We start from the raw sequence: 23,259 nt of genomic DNA on the forward strand, positions 1-23,259 counted from the left end.
CATCAAAGGTAAGTTCTTTTTTCTACCATGGTTTGTGGAATTTGAAATAGCAACTCAGCCTCGCCTCTCCAGTGTTAAAATGAATGTACTGAGGACAGCCTCAACCTCAAACACAATTTGCCTCTTTGTTTATGCTTTTATCAGAGAGCACTCCTTCCTTGATTCAAGGAAAGGTAGAAGAAGTTAAACATATTGTGGAGTCCTGCCTATTGAAGCACAGAAATGCCTTTTGCTACGTAATGAAAAGCGAGTCCCAAATCAACTCCCATTACCATTCATACCAGAGCATGTTTCCCAAAACCTTTCTCCAAATCCTTGTATCATTTCTCTTTTTGCTCTTCTAGATTGGCCTGGGCCAAAAATACTCAAGACCCTCAGATTGCAGTAGGTTCCCAATCCCCATTAGAAAAGAAGATTAAGGTGAGGAAATACATTTACCATGAACTTTGGAGCCAGTAATAGAATCATAAAAATTTATCACCAAGTTAAAAAGGGCCCAGGTATTTCAAGGGAGCGTGCTTTGCTTGTACTGTTTGGTTCATTGAGCAACAGTGGTGCTGACTGGACAGCACTGAACAAAATAAACACCCACAGCCTCCTAGGGCTTCGTCTAGTGAGGGATGTGGACATTAAATAGTTACCACAGACTGTGAGAAGTGTCATGAAAAGATGGGATTTTATCTGAATGAGTACGTAGAAGGTCTGAAGAAGTGACACAGGCTAAAACCTAAAAACCATAGTCAGAGCTGCTATATTATGTGTTTGGGAGTATATAAAGGAAGAACATGTGAAAATACTCAGACAGGAAGCAGAACATGGTGTTTGAGGAACAGAAAAGACAGCGCGGCTGCAGCAGGAGCCGTCGGCTTGAGAAGCTTGTTTGGAGACGCAGTCAGGAGCCAGCTTATGGATGCCATACTGGAACTGGGGATTCTCTCCTGAAAGCAAGAAGACGCTATCCCAGGTTTCTATGCAGGAAAGTGATGTGCTCACATTTACGTAATACAGAGATCACTCTGGCTGCTGTGTGATCGGTCTGATGGGGCTGGGGACAGAGGGAGCAAAGTGTGGATTCAGGGAAGCTAGTTACAGGCTGCTACCATGGGGGGGTGCGTTTTGAACTGAGAAGTGACAGGACTGAGACGGGGGAACGGAAGGAAGCGCTCTGGAGGAAGAGTCGAGCAGGGATGTCAAGCAGGCAGGTGAAGCGGAGGCGAGCACAGGGCAGCCTGTGTGCTCAACTGTCTCGCTCATCCCTGACTCCCACTCCAGACCGGTGCCTGACACACAGCACTTCACTTCCTGAATGATCAGGACTGTCCTCATCCAAGGAAGCCTGAGCGTGACTGTGTTCTATCTTAAGTGACAGTTTCTCTGCTGCATCTTCCTACATTACATTTAAAAGGCAACCAGCAAAGCCGGTGGAGGGGGTGGCCATGAGGCAGGAAGAGAACGAGGGGCTATTCAGTTACTCGCGGACATTCAGCTAATGGCTGGAAGAGTGTAGGGGGTCCAAGACAGCCTTAGTCACATGCCCTTGGCTATAGCCTGAAAGCCAGAAGAAAGGAAGGTATTTCAAGGAGGAGTGAGTGGTCACCACTGTAGAATGCTGCTGGGAAGTCAAGTATGACAGGGACAGAAACGAGATGACTCGTGACCTGGATGAGAGCAGTCTCGGACAAGTGATGGGGGTGGAAGCCGAACTGAAGAGGATTGAGGGAAAATGTGAGGCGAGAAAGTGGAGAGGCAACTGCTTCAAGTTACGCTGTGAAGGGGAGTAAAAAAGGGGACGTGCAGTAAAGGAAGAGTTTTCCTTTTTTGTTTGAAGATGATATATACTGAAGTGTATTTTTATGCTGATGGAGCAATCCAGTAGGCGGGAAATTTTGAAGTAGGAAAGGGAATCTGATCATGGTAAATAGAAGTTCTTGAAGTTCCACAAGCACAGGTGGAAGAAGAACTGGCTTTTGATAGGCCAAGGGGCATTGTTTCCACCGTAAAGGCAGGAAGGCAGAGTCCAGGATAGATGCATGGGGTTGTTCCTGCCATGGGAAGAGGACTGTGCTCCCGAGGGGCTGCTTCTGTTTTTACGAGGATGTCTAAGGCAGTCTTCAACTAGGAGAGGATGCAGGGGGAGGAGAGGGGAAGAGGCTTGACGAGGAAGACATGAAACAGTTACGAGACCCTAGCTGGGACGCGGTGTAAGAGTGCCCTGCAGGGCTAATGGCCACTTGAGAGCTGTGCCATGGACTATATATATAATAAAGGACAGCCAACTTAAAGAGTTCTAATACTTCCCTTTGATAAGAGTTTAGGTGGTGTCCATTCTTCAGAAGTGAGGAAACTGTTAGCCCAAAAGATTCAACAGGAGAATGAAACACTTCATCAACTTAAGGCCATGTCTTTTGACTTCTGGTTTGCCCAAGCAGAGGCATACTACTATCAACACTACCTGGGAATGATGCTGGAAGAAGCATGCAAATACAAAATAGTTCCAGAATAGCAAAGTAAAATAGAGGAAGAGAAAAAGAGACCACAAAATGAGAAAACAGAAGATGCTAAAAAATGGTACTATTTAGTGCCTGAGAGAGAGAGCTGAACCAGATACGGAAACATGTATACCGAGCCGAACAAGCCAGAGGCCTCAGAGACCACAAGTATCGACTACTCCCTCAAGGAATCTCAAATGAAATACCCTCCCCCAAAGTATTAACACTGGAGAAGAATGAAAACACTGAAAATATCCAGAAAACACACAAAACTAAGACCAAAAAGCATAGGGTGGCCTGGGCGAAGAAACAGATAAAGGGACATCAAGATCGAATGACTTGAGGGAGAGAACTCACAGAGCAAAGCAGTGGTCGACGAGGTGCTCAGAAACTCTCTACGCAAGCTCCCCCTTTCCTGAAACCTCAAGTGGAGAAAGAGGAAGTAAAAGAATTTGAATGGGTCACAGCCTATCCAATTGTCCAGCCTTACCAGGAAGCACTTATGGAAGTGACTATTCTGATGGAAAAGTCAAAAAAAAGAGGATAAAATTGCAAAACCACTCCGAAGAGAGCTCTTGAGTATACCACCGTTTTTGAGAAGTCAACCAGAAAAACAGAAAGTTTAAATTATTTTCTAGATTACTGTATTTCTTTTTTAGGCTAGCATACCTTCATAGATGTTGGTGCAGTAAAATCTTATATCCCCTAATATTGTTTCTAAGTGCATCACACTGAAAAAAAAAAAAAAAAAATTAAACCACAAGCACAGCATTCCCAAGTGTTTCAGCTATCTGTATAACTAACCTAAAACCTTGTGAATTAAAACCACCACCATTTCATTTTACCTCACAATTCTGTAGGGATTCAGGCAGAGCTCAGCTGAACAATTTTTCTGCCCCATGCAGCACCACTGGAACTGCTTGGGGACATTCAGGTGATGGCTTGGCAGGGATGGCTAGGAGGCTTGAGCCTAGCTGGTCCTTCGCCTTGTCTCCCCTCTCCAGGTAGTTTCAGGGCCACGTGGTAGTTGGACTTATTACATGGCGACTCAGGGCTCTGGGAGGCCTATCAGATGCTCACTTCTGCTGTATTCCACTGATCAAACAAGCCACCCAAGATCAGCCCACATTCAAGGGGAGAGAAACAGACTCTTTCTCTCAAAAAAACTTGGGGCTGGGCTTCCCTGGTGGCGCAGTGGTTGAGAATCCGCCTGCCAATGCAGGGGACACGGGCTCGATCTCTGGTCCGGGAAGATCCCACATGCCGCGGAGCAACTAAGCCCGTGCAACACAACTACTGAGCCTGCGCTCTAGAGCCCGTGAGCCACAACTACTGAGCCCATGTGCCACGACTACTGAAGCCCGTGCGCCTAGAGCCCGTGCTCCGCAACAAGAGAAGCCACAATGAGAAGCTTGTGCACTGCAATGAAGAGTAGCCCCCGCTCTCTGCAACTAGAGAAAGCCCGCGTGCAGCAACGAAGACTCAGTGCAGCCAAAAATAAATTAATTAGTTAAAAAAAAAACCAAAAAACTTGGGGCTGTGTTTTAATCTACCACTCCAAGCCTCTGAAAACTCTTTATCACACACCTCTATCCTTCCTTATGCTTTTCATTGTTCTTTTATGTGAACACTGCTCATAAGAACAAATATTGTTATACAAACAAAGAAACCTGCAATTCCACAGCTTCTGAGTTCATCTTGACTAAAGAGCCCTGGCTCCCTCTCTATAAATATAGACAGACAGTGTAAAAGCCTGTTACAATTATTATGCAGACAACACATTGTCTCGTATTCTCCAATGTACCTAAAATTTAATGGGATATCATGTACCTAGGCCTAAGCCCTAGCCCTGCCAGAGATCCAAGACTCTAGGACGTAGCGCCTTAGGGGGCTTACAATCTATTGGGGGAAGAGAACAATAGAAGAAGTAAAACAAAGCTATGTCCAATTCTGTAGTATGAAAAGCTATGCTGAGAATATGCACTAGAGAGGAGGGTAGCAGCAGTTTATGGGGGACGTGGGGGCCTGAGAATGCATTTTGGAAAATAACGTCCTCGGGTAGGCAGAGCAGTTAGGAGAAACTCAACGTCAATGCCTACCTCCTGCCGGGCATCGTCAGCGCAAAAATGGGGCACAGTGGGGCTTCCCTGGTGGCGCAGCGGTTGAGAATCTGCCTGCCAATGCAGGGTACACGGGTTCGAGCCCTGATCCGGGAAGATCCCACATGCCACGGAGCAACTGGGCCCGTGAGCCACAACTACTGAGCCTGCGCGTCTGGAGCCTGTGCTCCGCAACAAGAGAGGCCGCGACAGCGAGAGGCCCGCGCACCGCGATGAAGAGTGGCCCCCGCTCGCCGCAACTAGAGAAAGCCCTCGCACAGAAACAAAGACCCAACACAGCCAAAAATAAATAAATAAAATTAAAAAAAAAAAAAAAAATGGGGCAGACTTATTTCAGTTCCAGTGGGGGAACTCCACTGCAAACAGACAGCGTGAGGAGCACAGAATAACTGAGGTAAGCACAAGGTGCTGTTAAAGCACAATGCTCTGGAGGAAAAGAGGCTTTGGGGATGTTACATGAGTTTGATCTTTAAGAGAGAACATACCAGTTTTTTTTTTTCTTTCTATTCAGACATTTAAAGAAGTAAAAGTGGTCCATCATCTCCCTGTCCAAATAACTTCTGTTGATAATTTTTTAAAATAATGAGAAAGTACATGGTTAGAAAACTCAATTACAGAAAGGTACAAAATGCAAAGGAACAGCTTTGCCTCCTTGGTTTGCAAAAGGTAACCGCTTTTAAGTTTCTTAATGACGAGAGTTTGAAACAAGTAGAAAGCAGATGAATGAAAAATCAGCTCTAAACACACATGCTCGAAAAATTCAAATGTTAAAACCATATGCTGTGTGATTCCATTTATGTGAAATGTCCAGAATAGGCAAATTTATGAAGACAGAGACAGACAAATTTATAGACGCAGTGCAGGTTAGGGGTTGGTTAGGCTGAGGGGTTGGAGGGTGGATGGAGAGGGGTGAGTGACTGCCACTGGCTGGGGGGACAAAAATGTTCTAAAACCAGATTGTGGTGATGGCTGCACAAGCCCAAAAAACAATGAATTAATTATACACTTTAAATGGGTGACTAGCATAGTATGTAAAGTATTTCTCAGTAAAGCTGTTTAACCAAAATGAAAGCAATGGCTAGAGTTCAGAGGGAAGGAAGTGAGCCTGGAAATGTAGGCAAAAGGCCTGGTGCTGCAAGGCTTTGAACACATCACTGAAGAGCTCAGGGTTTCAAATCTTGAAGGCAGCGGGGAGACGGCTGAGAAACTGACAAGTGGTTCTGAAGATATGGAAGCGATCTGAAGGACAGACAGGAAGTGGGGGACACAGAGGCTAGTCTGTGGCAGCAAGGAACAAGACAGGCATTAGTGACCGCTTAAGGTAGAGACTGTGGCGGTAAAAGAGAAAAGAAATCCTAGGTTTCTCTCTGAGAAAATAAGGTAGTAAAAGTACCCATACGGCAATTACAGGGAAAACAAATTTGGGGGCTGTTTTATACTTATGTCTAACACAGCCCACACACATGCTGTCCAATAAGCCACTGGTTACGTGCATCTGTAGCTTTTCAGAGAAGTTTAGTCAGATAAATTTTAGGGTATGTCCAGGATACAGATGTCATATAAACCATGAGAGTAAGGTGGTGGAAGGGGAACCAGGGAAAGCATCAGACATAAGGATGTACAGTTTTCAAAAAGTAAATTTTCAAGGGTTAAATGCACAGCATTTATCCACTGGATTTAACAATTTGGAAAGGAAATCACCAATAAAGAGCCTTGGTAGGATGGTGGGAAAGGAGGTGCTACACAGCATGGTGTGAGGACTGACAGGAGGAGGCAGCAAGTGATTGTTATTTTAAAAGGAGGTAAGACAGTAACTTGAGAAGGGTCACAGTAATTTTTTTTAAGATGAGAGGTGAGCGTGGTTGAAGGGAAAGTGCTAGGTACGGCGAAGGAATGACTGACACCAGAGATCCGAGGACGCAGAGATCCAGAGCCTCCACAGGAGAGACACCTCTACCTCTGACACCAGAGGGAAAGAGTGAGAAAGGATGCACATAGAAGTGTGGGGATGGGAAAAGGAAGCAACTAGGCCTCAGAGAACATCAAGGACCGACTTGCAGGCCCGGCACCCATGGGAGCAGCACCACCCCACCCTGTTGCACGGGTTTTCTCTGTGGCGATCAGCAGCCCTCAAGTACGAAGAGAGGGCTGCTGGAAAGACGGATCCAGAGCGGTCTGGCTTGGCTTGAAAGAGGACTGAGTAGCTTCTCGTGTGTAAATCATAGGCTGAGTCATGCAAAATTGCTGACATTTGACTGTATTTTACTTAAAAAAACCCAACAATTTCATATGGTGCCACCTAATATTTGTGGACTTGACTAGCTAACTTCACAGCTAAAAAGATGCACAAAGAACCATAATGATCTTTAGGCCATTGACAACCTAACTAAAACTTCCTAACGGGACAGGACTGGAGAAAGGAGAAACTCTTCCCAAGAACAGAAAACAAAGAATAACTACAATTATTTGTGAATATGGCAGTGAATGAACCTCCTTTAATCAAAGACGACCCGTTAACTATCCAAAGCTACACTTTACTAAAAACAATCTGTCTTTTAAAAATGTTTAATCGTATAGTATGTACAATACAATATGTTGCTTTCCTTTTTGGACTTCACTATCCACTTGAGTCCTGAAAAAAGGGGGAAAATAGCTGGTTAACAGTTTATAAACGATAAAAGTTCATTTAAGATGCACACATGAAATCTACCAACCAGCCCCTCCTCGGTGAGGAGGGCCCAAGTAAACACACATTATATATCTTACATGGATTCTCCTCTTTCCTTCAATTACCTTGGAACAAAAGCAGCTCAATTAATTGAAGCACATGTTAAGAGTTTACACTAATTGTTGCAAGATGTTTGGACCCAGATAACGTTTACAGTATAAATTCTTGGCTCCTCTTTATGCTGTGATTTTACTCTGTCCATCACGGACAGTATCAGAAAACACTGGTCACCATCATTTTACTTGGATTGTAGCAGAGAATTTAACGTATTGATGGACGCAATGAAAAGATACATATTTTGTTAAATTTTTACATGCTCAAATAATCCCCAATATATTGTGGGGATGAGTATCTTAGGGTAGGTAAACAGTTACTGAATTTTTTTCCTCAAAGTCAGTAGCTTTCTTCAATAGCTACTAATAAATGTCGTTGTCTTTGAAATTGAATTCCAAAATCTCATTGGAATATAATAAAGAGCATACATAATCAAGCTTAGGGCTTAAGTGAAATGCTGTTTCATGTATACTTTCAGTAGACATTTGATTTCTTTTGAAAATAAAGCTATTTTTCCTTTAAAAAAAAAAGTTTACATTAAGTACTAAAAAGCTAATTTTAATTCTCCAAATCATAGAAAATTTGAGCTAGAAAAAAAAGTCTTAGCAATTATCTAATTCAGAATCCCATTTTATAGACAGATTTAGAGAAGGAAAACAAAGCTGAGTGAGATTGACTTGCCCAACATTTTAAAGGGGCAGAGCCAACAGAATCCAGTCTTCTGATTCCCATCCACAGCTGTGTGCAGTACAGAATGCCAGATCATTACTAAGATTTCCTCCCAGCAATGTTCTCCATAAAGATGAAGAATTACTTCATAAGCATAACTCAAATTTCAGAAATGCCCATTACCACATCATTCCAAGGTAATTCCATCTTAATCCTCCTTTTCTACTTTGTACCTATAAAGTAAGCGAACCTAATGGGACAATGAACAAAACTGATGGGAGAATTCAGTATTCCACTTATCTAATTTATCCATTTGTTTGGGCGTAAAAAAAGCCAAACCAAGAACAATCCCTGCTCTGTCTCTTTCAACGGCAAGTCTTAAGAACATCATAGTAATCAATCCAAAGAAGGGAACTTGCAACCACTAGGTCCTGTTTTGCTTTTTTCAACAGTTACACACAGTTCTAAAAATGGGGCACTAGAGGGAAACAAAATCCAAATTTCACCAGAATGTGAAAAGGTGAAAAAAAACTTTAATAAATATGTGCAGCTTCCCATAGGAAATGTTACCTTCAGCTGGTGTCAAGCACTTAGCCTCTGCCGGCTTTGACTTGAAGTAATCATAGGCTCTGAGATCTCAAAGGTCTTCACAATCTCCTGGCAGAGAACAAAGAACATTTGGGCACTGGGTTTACAACAAAGGAACTCTTGGAGACGAACTGCCTAAGGCAACATGCAGAGCATTACCTCCCAGTCACGGTAACTCAAAGCTATAATTCCCTGATTCCTAATTTGAGTGTTTTGGTCAATTCCTCCACTTTCTTCGTTAATATTAACAGGTTCTGTTTGAAAGACAAAGTTTTCAAAAGTTATCAAGTCAGAAGAGTAATCTGAACAGAAACCAATGAATAATAGGAATGAAACCTGTATCGACAAGATACTTAGAATATTACATATTTATTAGGATTTCATGCATTACTGTGCTGTATTATTACAATAGCAAGTAGTCCTGTTTGCTTCCATTCAGAAAAAAATGTGGTAGAATAACACATTCCAATCATTTGAAAACCTGCATATCTATGAACCAACCACAGAGCTAAGGCCTGGTGGGTCCAACATGAAATTAAGAACTTTTAAAGGAAGACATAAGTGCAGTGAAAGAACTTCATTCTCTACAGGAGACCTTAGAAGGCAAAGAGTAATGGAGAGTGTGAATCATTCAACAAAGAATTAAAGATTCTCTCAGGGAGAGGAGGAGCTGCTGGCATCAGGGTTAAAATAGAAAGAAGGAAACTACAAAAATAACTGCAATTACAAACTTTCTAAATTAAAATTTAAGGGAAATTATATCATTTCTTGTTCGTCTTCACAGCAATAGATGTTCAATGAATGACACAGATGAATCCATAGGTTTTAAACTATGATCAAGTTTTCAGCATTTTCAGTTAGTTGAAGAAGACACAGCATTGTAAAGTTTGTTACCTAAAATAAAAACTAGTTTACATTTAATAAAATACATTTCACAAACTCTAGTAACAAGTGCACTTTCTCTAAAACTAATTGTTCTGAACATAGAATCATTTACCTATTATTGGCAGTCGGTCTTGGTCAAGCCTTATTCTTGCAAACCCATCCTAAAACACAAATATGATTTTAGGAGAAGACTAAAATTTAGATTCAAAACCTATAACCATTGGATGAAAAAATTACTCAATTAGAAAATTCTAAATCTTAGACAATCAAAGCGTACCGTAACAATGAGAAGTTTATATGGACAAGCCTCCTCTAACATCCTTCTCGACACGGGGTATCCCTCAGGTTCTAATCAGCTCTTTTACAACTGCATCCTGAGGAGCTCTTAAATAAAACTGTGACCATCTTGACTCTTTGATTGATTCATACTTTTTGAATATTCCACTTTTTATTTTTATTATTATTTTTTGTCTGTGCCACTCGGCTTGTGGGATCTTAGGTCCCCCACCAGGGACTGAACCCGGGCCCTCAGCAGTGAGAGCGTGGAGTCCTAACCACTGGACAGCCAGGGAATTCCTGAATATCCACATTTTATTATGCATAATTCTACCATTTACCGTTGACAAAATATGCCTTTGTTATCATTTCTGGAAAAATACTTTGGTCAATACAAGATTTTTGCGTAAGATGAAAATCGAACTCATCTTACAAGTGCAGGAATGCAACCTGACAGAAGACTAAAGACAGCCTAGAGCAAATTCTCAAAGTACATTTCTGAGTACGTTTTTTTTTTTTCCCCTAAACCATCTATTTTGAAATTACTTCAAACTTAAGAGTTACAAGATTACTGTAAAGACCTCCCAGATATCCTTTACCCAGAGTCACCAATTGTTTGACTTTTGCCAATTTACATTATTGCTTTCTCTCTATATATATTAATTTTTATGAGAGTGATAGACAATCTGTTCCTTTTCCCTAAGACTTTAGTGTATGTTTCTTGAAAACAAGAATATTCTCGTACATAACATGACAACTACCAAGTTCGGGAAATTTAACATTTGTATCATACAGTTATCTAATCTATAAGTTCCATATTCAAATTTTGCCAATTCTTTCTCTAAAAAATTTCTAAAATGTAAAAGCAATCACATAAGTTTTTAGCTAGTTTCTTCTGCCTATGACTTGTCAATGTTTTGCTACAATGGGTCTAAAACACTTATTGGTTAGTACAAATTCCTTTGCCAGCTCCCATCTATACCTGTTATTATTTACCCTTTTAAAAGCATATAAAAACAATTAGAGAAATAATCTTAAATCTTACCCTTATAATAAAAGAAACATGAAAGATGTTTTCCACTGTTCGGGCAAAAGAATGTGGATCAACCACAAAGTCAAAGAAGGACATCGGAGTATCAGCTACAGACAAAAGAGGAAAAAAATTCTTCAGTACAGGAAAAGTTGTTTTTGCTTATCAGTTAAGACCAATACTCTCTAGTGTTAGCCAGAGAAAGGAAATGGGCATTCATCCTGTTGTAGGATGGAAATCAATACAACCCTGCTGGAGGGCAATCTTGTGTACCTGTTAAAAATCTGTAAGCTGTCCTACAGAAATATTAGCACATGTGCACAAAGTTATGTGCCAAGATTTTTCACTCCAGCAGTTTACACAAGAGTAAAATGTTATAAAGAACTTGCCCGCTAATAGAGGATTTGTTAAATGTATTTATGATACAGCCACCCAGTGGGAAGCACTGAAAAGAATAAGCGGGATCTCATGTATTGATATGGGAAAATGTCCACATGGAGAAGTCATATTGCAGAATAATGTGTATATTATGATTAGCTTTGAAAAAAGCAAAAAACCGACAAGAAAAATCCCTACTTAGTTGCATATTTATTATGACATAAACATAAGAAAATCTGAAAATATATACATCACATTTTATAAGTGGCAACCTCTAGGGAGTGAGCACAGGTAGAATAGGTACTTGACTTTTTACTTTTCTCACTTCTATGGCATGCATTATTTTGTAACAGAAAAAATATCCCATCTTCTAAAAATAAAAATGAGAATTTACTACACAAATGTTCTCATGGAATTTCTAGAGAGGAGAAGCCTCATTAAAGGCGTATGTCAAGAAAGAATCAAAATGATTCAAACGTTACGTATATGCCTTTTGAAAAGAAATAACTTGTCACTGAAAGTGACACAGGCCTAACTGATAAATACAAGTTGCTCCCTTTTGAGCTTGGTATCATACTTACGATCTTTTTGAAAATATGTCTGCAACAATCCCAAGATTCTTTCTACTTCTTTTTCTGTTGCTTCTTGATGAGATTCTTCCATTCTTTTTAACTGAAAATATAAAGTCGTTATCAAGCAGACTGACCTATTTGTCTGCCTGTTAACCTTTTCTGCTCTCTTACGTGGCCAAAGTCCTCTAAATACCTTTTATCTGGGATTGCTAGCAGTTTTTATCCCCATCTTAGAATTAATAGTTAAAAAAGATTTTTCTGGTTTTAGTAACATTTTCATATTAATTTTCTAATAGAAGAGTAGCATTACCACATCAACCGTTCTCAGGTTGAACATAAAATAGCTAAATACAAAAGGGGACACTTTAGAACAGTGGTTCTCAACCGGGAGTGACTGTGCACCTCCCCTCCTCCACCCCACTGATGGGCCGTTTGCTAACATTTGGTTGTCATACTTGGGGTGGGGCAGGGGGAGTGAGAGGGTGCTATTAACATCTAGTGGGAAGAGGCCAAGGATGCTGCTGAACATCCTGTAACGCACAGGACAGCCTCTCACCACACAGAATTATCCAGCCCAAATGTCGACAGCGCTGAGGTTAAGAAACACTGGTTTGGGAGAACTAATCCAAACTACAGAAATGAGTTAAAACTAAGACAAGCGGTCAATCCGACAAAATGTTTAAAGGCTTAAACATGTCAAAAATGATTCAAGCATTAAATGATTACTTTTAAGTGACAGAACCTGACTCCTGACGCTGAAGCTTAGAAAAGATGGCCAAATTACACGTATATCATATTAATGGCTATTTGCAATTAGGTGTGTTAAAAAGCAACATGTGAAAACACAAACCTCGTCAGGCATTGCCTGCTGCTCTTCTATCGTACGAACTTTTCTTGAACGATCAGTTCGTGGCTTTGGCACAGGGCACTCTCCTTGTATTGAACCCAACCTAATGAAAAATATGCTCTCATATCTTTGTTTGTTTTTAAAACAAACTAATTTCACTAACTGAAGGCAGTTCCCATGGCATAGTCAAATTCACAACCAGGCATCAGTGATGTATGAGTGACATCAGCCCAAGACTCTTGTGTCAGGTTTGTAACACCCTTTCTGCTCCCTCTGTGTGTCTAAAAGAATTCTTAGGAGCTCACCTCAATCACAGATACCTCCTCAACACCTTCGTATTTTACTCTGAACAGTAAGCCGGTGAATATGCCTGTGGTCCTCCCAGCTAGCCTGTTGTCTGTTTCACAAAGCCAACTTCAGAGATCAGGGAAAGGGAACGAACAGCTCCACTGGGGTTAAAAGCCTTTTGGTCTGGGGGTGCCAGGGCAGAGGCCCACAGCCTGGGAATCCAGAACACACCTGTCTTAGGAGATAACAGGTCAGGCAGAGGCCAAGGGATTCCTTTCCCTTTTGGATTCCCTCCACCTTCCAAAAAAGCCCTACAGAGGTACCATGCAGAAACCAAGGCCCAGAGAACTTAGACTCATGTGGTCCCTACACTTGAGGAAATCAAAGTATATAGTAGAGATGGACAGATAAATATTCACGCACAAAGATCCATTTCCACATAATATGGTAGATCCTGTGGTGCGGTAGTGGAGTATTAGTCAAGTGCTATGAGAGCATTTGGACAGAGAGATCTACCCAGACATGGGAGTGGTCTGGTTGGGAAAACTGATCCTACACTGATACCTCTGTCTAGAGAAGTCATCGGAGGCATCCAAGCTGGTGCCTGTGGGAGAAGTAAACCTTACCAGATGAAAAAAAATGGGGAAGGACACTGCAGGCCAAGGGAACAAACAGCAAGTGCAAGGCTGCAAAGCTGTACATAAATCATTGTGGCTGCAAGTTGAGCTACATCATGAGATAAAGTTTGAGTCACACAACAAAAGGCTATCTTTAGATCCTAGGATCTATGACAGAGCCTAGAACTCAGCAACAAAAAAGACTTGGACTTTTCCTATAGTAGGGAAGCTTGACCTTTTTGCTGTAACATACAGCGGTTCTGGGCACTTGAGTTAAGGGAAGTCTCGTTAAAAACAGATGCCGGGCCCCACGCCACAGACGGACCACATCTGCATCTCCAAAGCCTTCTAACAGACACTACCAATCTCAGAAGGTTTAGAAGGGTAATCAGAATAGACAAATGCCCCAGAGCTATCCACTTAAGGAAGAAACCACTTGGGTGCTTACCCTAGAGAAGTTATCTACTATGTATTTAAAGGCTGTCTCACAGAAGAACCAGTAAGAGCTGTTCTTAGCTTCTCCATAGGACTGAGCTGGGAAATTAAGACAGAAGCCAATTCCATTTGAGTATAAAGAAAAGCTTTTCAAAATTAGAGCTGTATCCAAAAAATGAACTAGGCAGTTTATGTGATAGTGACTCAAGCAGTCTTCAAATATAAGTCAGAGATCATCTAACAGAGAATTATATATAATAAATGGCACTTTACATATACTGGTAGAATTTTAAGACATCTTTCATAGGAGGTATCATCCTCCTACCTGATAAGGATTTTCAAGATGATAAAACAAAGCCAGACATTATGCCACAGACCCAAAGTCTGCCACACCAGAAAGCAAAGGAGCAACTAAGACCCGGCGCAGCCAAATAAGTAAATACATAAATAAATATAAAAAAGAAAAGAAAAGAAAGAAAGCAAAGGAGCCAGCAGGGTGCCCTGGTAAGGAGGTGCCAGCCCACGGCCTTTCCTGCTTAAATTAAGCAGGATGAGGGTCCATCCACATCAAGATTTTATGGGCTTTTCCATCAAAGTTTAGAAAGTCTCCAAACAACATCATCATGATCGTCACCTCCACAATACCAAATAATTTTTGCCCCTACAATAAAAAACAATTTAAGGTTTACAAATGGCTGGTCTGTCAGATTTTTAAAATAATCTTACAGAAAGTGGAATGTATGGGTTTTATTAAAGGTGTTTTCTGCTGTTTTGCCTGATATTTTCCAGGAGTCATAGACTATGAATTCAAAATCAGAACTATCTTCATCACGGATGATTTCTTCAGCTTCTAGCGGATTTACACCCATATGTGTCAGCTACAAAAATGAAGGGAAACAAAAACCCCAGTTAAGCCACAAGCAATCATTCACCGTACCCAATCATCTCTATCACTAAACAACAGGCCACAGGCAAAGTCTGTTTTTGCTGTCCTAACATGTTGGCTACATTTCTTACTATAAATTCCTATTTTCAAAGGTACCTTCTTTGTGGCAGAAAATATTCCTCAATGTACTCAGAATATTTTGGTAAGAAAGCGAAATGATCCAGACCAATGGTTCTCACCAGAGCGATTCTGCACCCCCCGTGCCCCCGCAGGGGTCTTTTGGCTTCATGTCTGGAGACAATTTTGGCTGTCACAACTGGGTTGGGGGGAGGCGGAGAGGGCAGCGTTACTGGCAGCTGGTGGGCAGAAGCCAGGATGCTCTCAGTATCCTACAACAGGCCCCCACAACAAAGACTCAGCCAGCCCAAAATGTCCTTAGTGCCCAGCCTGAGAAACCCTGCTCTAGCCCCCTGTAGGCTGAGGGGTGGACGGACCAGAACTAGGCCCGCCGGGAATTTCTGATCACCCGTAGTTCACTTTTAAAGTATTAGCAAAGCTGAATTAGCATAAAAATATGACATGACATCCCAAAGCAAAAGTTCTGAGACAGAACAGGGAAGTTTAGCTGGCTTTCAATTTTCATTTTTCAGCCAACCTCCTGGAGACCTCTAATTCAGCTTGTATCTCAGCATTTCCAGAGAGCAGGGGCCTAGCGTCAGGGAGAGAATCGTTCATCTTCCTTCCTGGGAAGAGTTGGCGGAAGTCTAATAATTCTGCTACCTGAAGCTATCTTACAGAAAGTGTATTATATTAAATTTGCTTTTATGAAAGTACACTTTTATTACACTATAAAATTATGAAATGCCTAGAGGTTATCAAATTAAAATGGTAGTATCATATATAAACAATAATCAAAAACCCTCAGAGAGCTTCACCCTTTAAAGGCAGTTAAACTCTGAAGAAAAGAGAGGCTGTGAGAACCCGATCAGAGGCGTGGTCAGCCCCACTCCGTTCTCCTGCCACCCTGCCCCACCACCGCACGCTTGGAGGAACACATTTCAATTTTTGTCTGGTCAAATCTACCAATCTTTTCTTTATAGTCTTTTTATTTAGCATCATACTTGAAAAGATCTTCCCTTCCCAGAGACTAGACAGCTATTAATTTCAGGTTTTATATGGACTGCTTTAAGACTTCTGGAATTTATTCTGATCTGTTATTTAAAGTACAAAGCTCACCCTGATAAATAAAAGTAGTTTTTAAAAAGATTACCCAATACATAGTTAACTTTACTTATTGAGCTATACATTAGTGTGCATTTTCCAAAATGCATGATACGTCAAAATTTAAAAGTTGTTAAAAAAGAAAAGTTTAAGGTTTAAAATTTAAGTAGGGTAAATTTAAATTTTAAAAAAATCTAAGGTTTTAGAAAAAACGAAAACCTCGTCTGCCTCATACCTTTACAAAATAATTTATCTGGTCAGGTCTCATGGTACTAAATCATTTTAATAACCTTTTAACAAACATTTGGTCAGAAAATCAATGTCCTAGCAGAAACGCTAGGACACAGGTTGGCTCAAAGTAGAACCAAGGAAAAAAAGACAACAGAGTAAGGTACAAAGTTAGTCTCCTTGTGCTTTTTTTGGTAAATCCATCAAGGAAAAGTTTCCAAATTTCAGGTAACAACCATTCAAACGTATTAAGAGGCAAAGACAGGTGAACAAAACAACAACAACAACAAAAAACCCCAAAAGCAGAACCCCAATCATATTCGGATGGTTCTGAAATATTCTCAAAGACAAATCAAAACATGCCCCCCCCCACCAGACCTGTCATCTCCAGCTGAACTCTGCCACCTGCAGTGTGGGCTTTTGCCCAGCCTGGGACAAAGGTCCTGGGTCACTGAGAATAAGCTGGAACACTTATGAACTGACAGCTGAGTGAGGAAAAAAATGGCCATTTGAAATAAACATAGCACCCAGAGTCTTAGAAGGCTAGGAGATTTTCAAACTGCTCTAAACTGCCAACCTAGATTCCACCACATAGCTCGACTGTCATCTGTTTAATTTGGTAAGATCTCTGGAGGAATCTGAGGCCCAAAAAAGGAAAAATGAAGTGAAAACCATTTGCATATGGATATAAGCAAAGTAGATAATTATACAATATGTGACAGATGAAGCATTTTTATTAAGATTCTGTAGCTTTGAACTTACTAGAGTTTCAACATATCTTAACATATCAAACGAGTTCAGATCAGAACGCAGCTGCTTTGCCTTCTCTTTGCCCAAATCTGAAGCCAAAACAAGAAAGTGGGCGTCTAGGACTGCTTCTCTTGCTCGGGACACTATTCAAAAAAGAAGGAAAACACACACATTACAACATACACATTATCCACACGTATTTTCCCAAAACTTCCAATAACACTTACTCCGCATTTCCCACGGGACCAAAAAAATCTCAAACATCATCCATCTCCGTCTAAAAACTGGTTCCCCTGCCCAGCTCACCAAAATCTGAAATCAAGGCTAACCAGTCTTCCTAAAAGCCAACTCCCTCTGCACTTTTCCTACTCCCGGGAACTGAACCGCAATCTCGTAACAGCCCCAGCTTAACAAAACCTCCACCATCTCCAACACCGGCTTTTCCCTTTGACTCCAGCAACCCATCCCAGCCACTGTGAACACCGCGCTGATGATTTAAGTCAAACTGAATGCCTGCTATGTGTAAGGCACTGTGCTGGGCGTGGTGGTTTGCCAACCAGCAACAGGTAAGTGGTCAAGGAGCCTCAGCCGAAATTAGGTGCGGGGCCGGCAGCGGGAGATGCAGCCTCTGCCTGGCAGCACGAGCACCACCAAATGAACAGTCTACAGGCAGCAGGGCCGTGACCGCTGAGGATGGATGATCCCAAGAGGTTTGACAGAGGGCATGGGATTTAAGATAAGCTATAGGCAGAAAAAGATTTAAATAGGACACAAGAAGGGAATGGGGCAGGGAAACCGAGGAGGAAGTTTGGGGAGGTGAGGGAAGGGTCCACTGGGGGAAACAGCAGGGCTGAGAGGAATGGGTTTAGTCAGACTCCGAAGGGAACAGGCAGTGTGTAAAAGCACTCCAGGAACACCGGCAAAGGCAAATTGAAAAGACAGCCAAGAAGAGACAAATACAGCAAAGTTCAAATACACAAATACCTTTGCTTGGCTCACTCCCCAAGGCCATTTCGTTTGAATTACTATTTCCCGAACATTCCTCAGGCTGGTGAACTTACTGACTCCAGGTTTTGTATTTATACATCATTTTCTTCAGTTTTTTTTTGTTTTTAAACATTATCACAATTTTTTAAAATATTTATTTATTTATTTATTGGCTGCGTTGGGTCTTCGTTGCTGAGCGCGGGCTTTCTCTAGTTGCGGCGAGTGGGGGCTACTCTTCGTTGCGGTGCGCGGGCTTCTCATTGCATTGGCTTCTCTTGTTGCGGAGCGTGGGCTCTAGGTGCGCGGGCTTCCGTAGTTGTGGAACAGGGGCTCAGTAGTTGTGGCGCACGGGCTTAGTTGGTCCACGGCATGTGGGATCTTCCCGGACCAGGGCTCGAACCCGTGTCGCCTGCATTGGCAGGCAGATTCTTAACCACTGCGCCACCAGGCAAGTCCCTCTCCTCAGTTTTATTTTAGGAGAATTACTGTGAAAGTGACAATGAGTGAGAGAACGAGGCAGAGGCAGAAGCTAGAGGGGCTGGTTCCTGGGCTGTTCTAGACCCCGCAGCACATCACTGTCACAGCGCACACTGTGAGGAAAGTGCAGATCTCTCACGGATGGATCCAAGCCTCTAAAGAGTTAAAACTGAGAACATCAAATCCACGTCTGTGGAGGATACAGAATTCTGTGTTGGCTGACCACCTCCTAGGTCAGTTGTAAATAATTTTGCCTTAAGGAGGTGACCCAGCCAGCACAGTGGAAATGGCTGAGGGGGAAACGATCTGTTGATCGACAACTCTTAAGCTGGGTGAATAATAACAATAAGGGGGCGAAGGGGTCAAGAGTAACCTTGAGGAGCCAGCCTGGGGGTCCAGGCTTGAGAGAGAAGAAAAGCCTAGAGGGTGGAGGAGGGATTTCACAGGGTGAAAAGGAAAGGCTGGCTTCGGGAAGGTTTGAGGAAATTAGGTGAACTGGTGGACCAAGATGGGGGATGGTAAGGAGGCTGCAGTCACAGCAAGAGAGACACAGATCTGAAAGCGTACAGATAGAGAATGTGAAAGGGGGTGACGTTTAAACATCAGCCACACTAGCGAATGACCAGAAATAAACATTCTGGTCTTCAAAGAACATGAGGAATTGTGGTGTCCGGGCAGCGGCCAGCTCTGCTGACTTCTTTACCCGCATCTGCCTGCACCCTCCCTTTCTGCTCCCAATGGATTTAGGAGGGAAAAGTGGTCTGGGGACTCATCCTAGGGCTCTGTGACCCAGTGCCCACATCAGGGGCCTCCCTGACCTGTCCTCTGTCTTCAGACAGACAGACTGCTCTTACCACTAACATTGCTGCTGCTGTTAATTCAAACCAAGATTATTTTTTTAGCGCCTCCTCCCTCTGCAACAAAGGTCTAGAGTTCAGTGCTGAGACTTCTCTCTCTCTTTCTCACACCCCTCGCTCCATTAGAGACCAACAGGGCCACCTGTAGACATGGCTACCCCCACTGGGTTATAGGTGGACCAAGAGCAAGGAGCTGAGGGAGGGGAGGTCGGGAGGAGGACAGGGAAAGAAACAGGACGTCCAAGTCCAGCTCAGTTCTTTCTTTTTAATTCATCCATTCAACCAATGCATTCTGGGGATACAGCAGTCAATACAGTAGAAAGATAATACACAGAAAGTTCTCAAATTTGAACAAGCAACAGAACCACCTGGGGGGCTTGTTAGACAGGCTGCTGCCCCCCACCTCCCCAAATTTCATGTAAAGCCCTTACTATATGCTTAGGGAATGGTAAGTGCACAATAAAAGTAGTAGTAGTGCTACAGTGAAAAAGGTTCCAAAACTAGTAAAGCACTATTATAAATGTGGGAGTTGTCTGATGCCAATAATTCGGTTCTTATGTAAAACTAATGAAAATTATCCTAAAACATATGATAACACAAAGCTTCCATACATAAAATAATGAATTACCTCCATTAAACAGGGTGTTGGCCTCTTCAAGGACCTCTGTTAGCTTGTCGCTGGCATTCAATATATCCTCCCGGTTTTCTATTTAAAAAAATACAAGCTTTGGGAAGCGTGCTCATCATTCGCTAACAAATGGCTGACAAAGTGACCAGCTGCAGCAGCACAGCCAAGCCCCGCCCCCTGCTCCCCGGGGGAATTACTTCCAACAGCTTTATTTCTTTAACCAAAACGGCCAGGCAAGAGAAAGATGACTGTACCCCTTTCGCAGAATGAACTTTAAAAGGGGACCCACTTGGCTCCTCCTAAACGTCACCCAAAGGCTCCACTCCTTCTGCAGCCTCTGAGGAGCGCTCCTAACAGTGGTTCTCAAACTCTGCAAGCCATAGGATCCCCTGGGCCACCTAGAGTTTCAGACTGGATAGGTCCGGAGTGCGGTCCGGGAATTTGCATTTCTGACAGGTCACGGGCGACGCTGCCGCGGGCGGGCGACCACTCGCTGGGAACCGCTGGATGCAAGAGAAGGAGCCCGGGCTCCGCGTGCCGTCTCTCCCCCTTCCCGACCGTCTGGGCTCGGACGAGCGCCCGACAGCGCCTGGCCTCCGGCGGTGCCGTCCTGCTCCTCGGGGACCTGCGCGCCCCGGCCGAGGTCGTGCAGCGCTATCCGCACGACGGATATGCGAGCGCCTCGCAAGCCAATCGAGGCGCGGCCGGGCGGCGCGGGGCTGGCCCCGGGCGCAGTTGACCAGCCGGGCCGCGCTGGGCCTGCGCCCGGCCGCCGCCCCGCGCCCGCGCCCGCGCCCTACCCGAGCCCGCGCCCTACCCGCGCCCGCGCCCGCGCCCGCGCCGCCCCGCCTTACGTTGGACCGAGTTGATGAGCGCCCGGTACTGATGGCGAATCTGGCGGCACAGGCCATGGTCGGTCTCCGCCTCCAAGCTCGCCGGGTCCATCATCTCGTCCCCGGAATCCGACGGCTCCGTGTCCTCCAAGCTCGGGCGCTCCGGGGCCTCCCTGCGCTCGGGCGCGGCGCCACGGCGGGACATGGGCGACAGCGGGGACCGCGAGCGGGAGCGGGACCGGGTGCGATCCCGGTGCGGGTCGCGGCCCCGGCCCCGGCCCTCGGACCGGCGGCCGCTGCCGTCCCCAGACATCGCGCCAAGCCGCCCTGCAACTTCGCAACGGCGGAAGTTCGCGCCAGAAACTGAAACCCTTGCTCTGCTCGAGCGCTTGCTCCCTGCGGAACGCGGCTCCCGGGCCGGCGCGAGAGCACAGCGACGCCTGTGGCGGGAGGCCGACGGCGGGGCCGAGATCGGGGGTGCAGTGGTTAGAGCGCCGCCGGGCCGGCACCGGGCGCAGCGCAGGCCCCTGACCTTTCGCGCCCTTGATGTTTGATATACTGAGATCCCACTTACTCCACACTGGAAGGTGTTTAGGATCTTGGTTGTCTGGTCCCCCGTGCCGGCCCCAACAAACTTTCATCTTCCCAGGGTCTCTTTGGCTCTCCGGGACACAGCCACAGCCTTGAAACAAATACTTAGCATTCGGGCTTCCCTGGTGGCACAGTGGTTGAGATTCTGCCTGCCAATGCAGGGGACACGGGTTCGAGCCCTGGTCTGGGAAGATTCCCACATGCCGTAGGGCAACTAGGCCCGTGAGCCACAATTTACTGAGCCTGCGCGTCTGGAGCCTGTGCTCCGCAACAAAAGAGGCCACGACAGTGAGAGGCCCGCGCACCGCGATAAAGAGTGGCCCCCACTTGCCGCAACTAGAGACAGAAACGAAGACCCAACACAGCCATAAATAAATAAACCCAAAACTTAGCATTCTTCCAGGTGGAAATTCATTCCAAGCGCCAGACAGAAACACCTGGGACATTTCCAGGTCATAGGCACGCAGCCCATGTTTGTTGATCGAGGCTCCTGCAGTTAAGCAGGATGAGTGGTGGACTTGGAGATCAGAGATGCGATTCTGCCACTATCTGTGAACTTAGTTCCTTGAGCCATCCTTGGGGACACCAAATGGGGTTTATAAACAGCTGGCAATCCCACTCTTTTTGAGGACGGAAGAACTAATGAACAAACAAAAAATTAACAAGTTTTTTTGGTTTTCTCATAGTAAACTCTGTTAACCATCGCTTCTAAATATCTACACCTTGACAGTTTGTGTTCATAATTGGTCCTCAAACCAAAAGATTCTAAAATACCTTCAAATGGGTCTGAGAATGATGAAATTATATTCCTATAGTTTTAAAGATAAATGGATGAATTTCATTCCATGTATTTTGGATTGTATCGCAATGTTTCTCAAGCGTTCTCTTTGGTGTTGAGAACACATTTTCTCAAAGGAACAACATTATAAGCTGAGTTACTACACGAGTCTACAAAAATACCATTTTGTGCATCAGGTATAGTCAGCTTGAGTAAGCACTATTCATTGCTGCCCAACACATATATCTCACCTCACTCCTGCTTCACCTGGATTTCAGGAAAGGTATGCTCTGGCACCTGCTTCATTGGATAAAGCACGATTGGTCTAAATGAATCATGGTAATCTCATCCCCCTTCCCCAGCGACTGGGCTAGGGATAGGACTCGATCCAGTTCTGGACAGTGGCATGAGAGGGAGCTTCCCATTGGATGACACACAAAGCCTCCGGAAAAGAAAGCCTTTACCCCCATCCTCACTCTTCTTTGTGATGTTGGCATGAGGAAATGGAGCCTGCACGATGACAACCGTCTACTACTGATGACATGACAAGCATGAGAAAAGACCAGAATACTGAGGACACTGGAGAGGAAGGATGGACATGGCTGAATTGCTGAGTGACTTGGGTCTGCCTACCTCCAGACTCCTTGTTAAGTAAGCCACAAATATCCTGTGGTTTAGGCCACTGTTAATTGTTTTGTAGTTGCTACTTGCAGCTCAGTGCGTTGGAACTGAAACACTTAGCATTCTTCCAGGTGGAAATTTGTTCCACACTCCAGACAAAAATCCCTGGAACATTTCATTGAATTCAACAAGCTTTTGATGTGTATTAATAGGCCAGACACTCAGCAAACCAAGCAGGTCACAAAGATGGCTGAGAGACTTGCCTTTGCCTTCCAGGGTCTCACCAGGAGACAGATATGAAACTGATCCTAAAATTCATGTGGAAATGCAAGGGACCCAGAATAGCCAAAATAACCTTGAAAAAGGAAGACAAAGTTGGAAGGACTCACACTTAATTCCAAAACTTATTACAGAGCTATAGTAATT

At 43.9% G+C, this 23,259-nt stretch overlaps 1 protein-coding gene across 1 annotated transcript; it reads right to left on the bottom strand.

The window, feature by feature from the left end:
* Positions 1–7,084: 7,084 nt before the first annotated feature.
* On the bottom strand, positions 7,085–21,204 carry NSMCE4A (NSE4 homolog A, SMC5-SMC6 complex component). The gene is made up of 11 exons (XM_068548688.1): positions 20,865–21,204; positions 20,011–20,088; positions 17,074–17,204; positions 14,703–14,854; positions 12,640–12,739; positions 11,799–11,889; positions 10,855–10,949; positions 9,646–9,694; positions 8,808–8,902; positions 8,631–8,717; positions 7,085–7,241 (listed from the first exon to the last, which is right to left on the bottom strand). The coding sequence occupies exons 1-10, from the start codon at positions 21,154–21,156 to the stop codon at positions 8,643–8,645; spliced, it is 1,158 nt and encodes a 385-aa protein (XP_068404789.1). The 5' UTR covers positions 21,157–21,204; the 3' UTR covers positions 7,085–7,241; positions 8,631–8,642.
* Positions 21,205–23,259: the final 2,055 nt, after the last annotated feature.

The sequence above is a fragment of the Eschrichtius robustus genome, chromosome 7 (genome assembly GCF_028021215.1).
Source record: "Eschrichtius robustus isolate mEscRob2 chromosome 7, mEscRob2.pri, whole genome shotgun sequence".
Taxonomy (NCBI): domain Eukaryota; kingdom Metazoa; phylum Chordata; class Mammalia; order Artiodactyla; family Eschrichtiidae; genus Eschrichtius; species Eschrichtius robustus.

Excerpts from the sequence above, each read along its gene's own strand:
- NSMCE4A (XM_068548688.1), bottom strand. The coding sequence starts at position 21,156 with ATGTCTGGGGACGGCAGCGGCCGCCGGTCCGAGGGCCGGGGCCGGGGC. Across the intron at positions 17,205-20,010 it reads CAACACCCTGTTTAATGGAG|TGTCCCGAGCAAGAGAAGCA; the intron begins GTAATTCATTAT and ends TTTTTTGAATAG. Across the intron at positions 12,740-14,702 it reads ACCCATACATTCCACTTTCT|GTTGGGTTCAATACAAGGAG; the intron begins GTAAGATTATTT and ends ATTTTTCATTAG.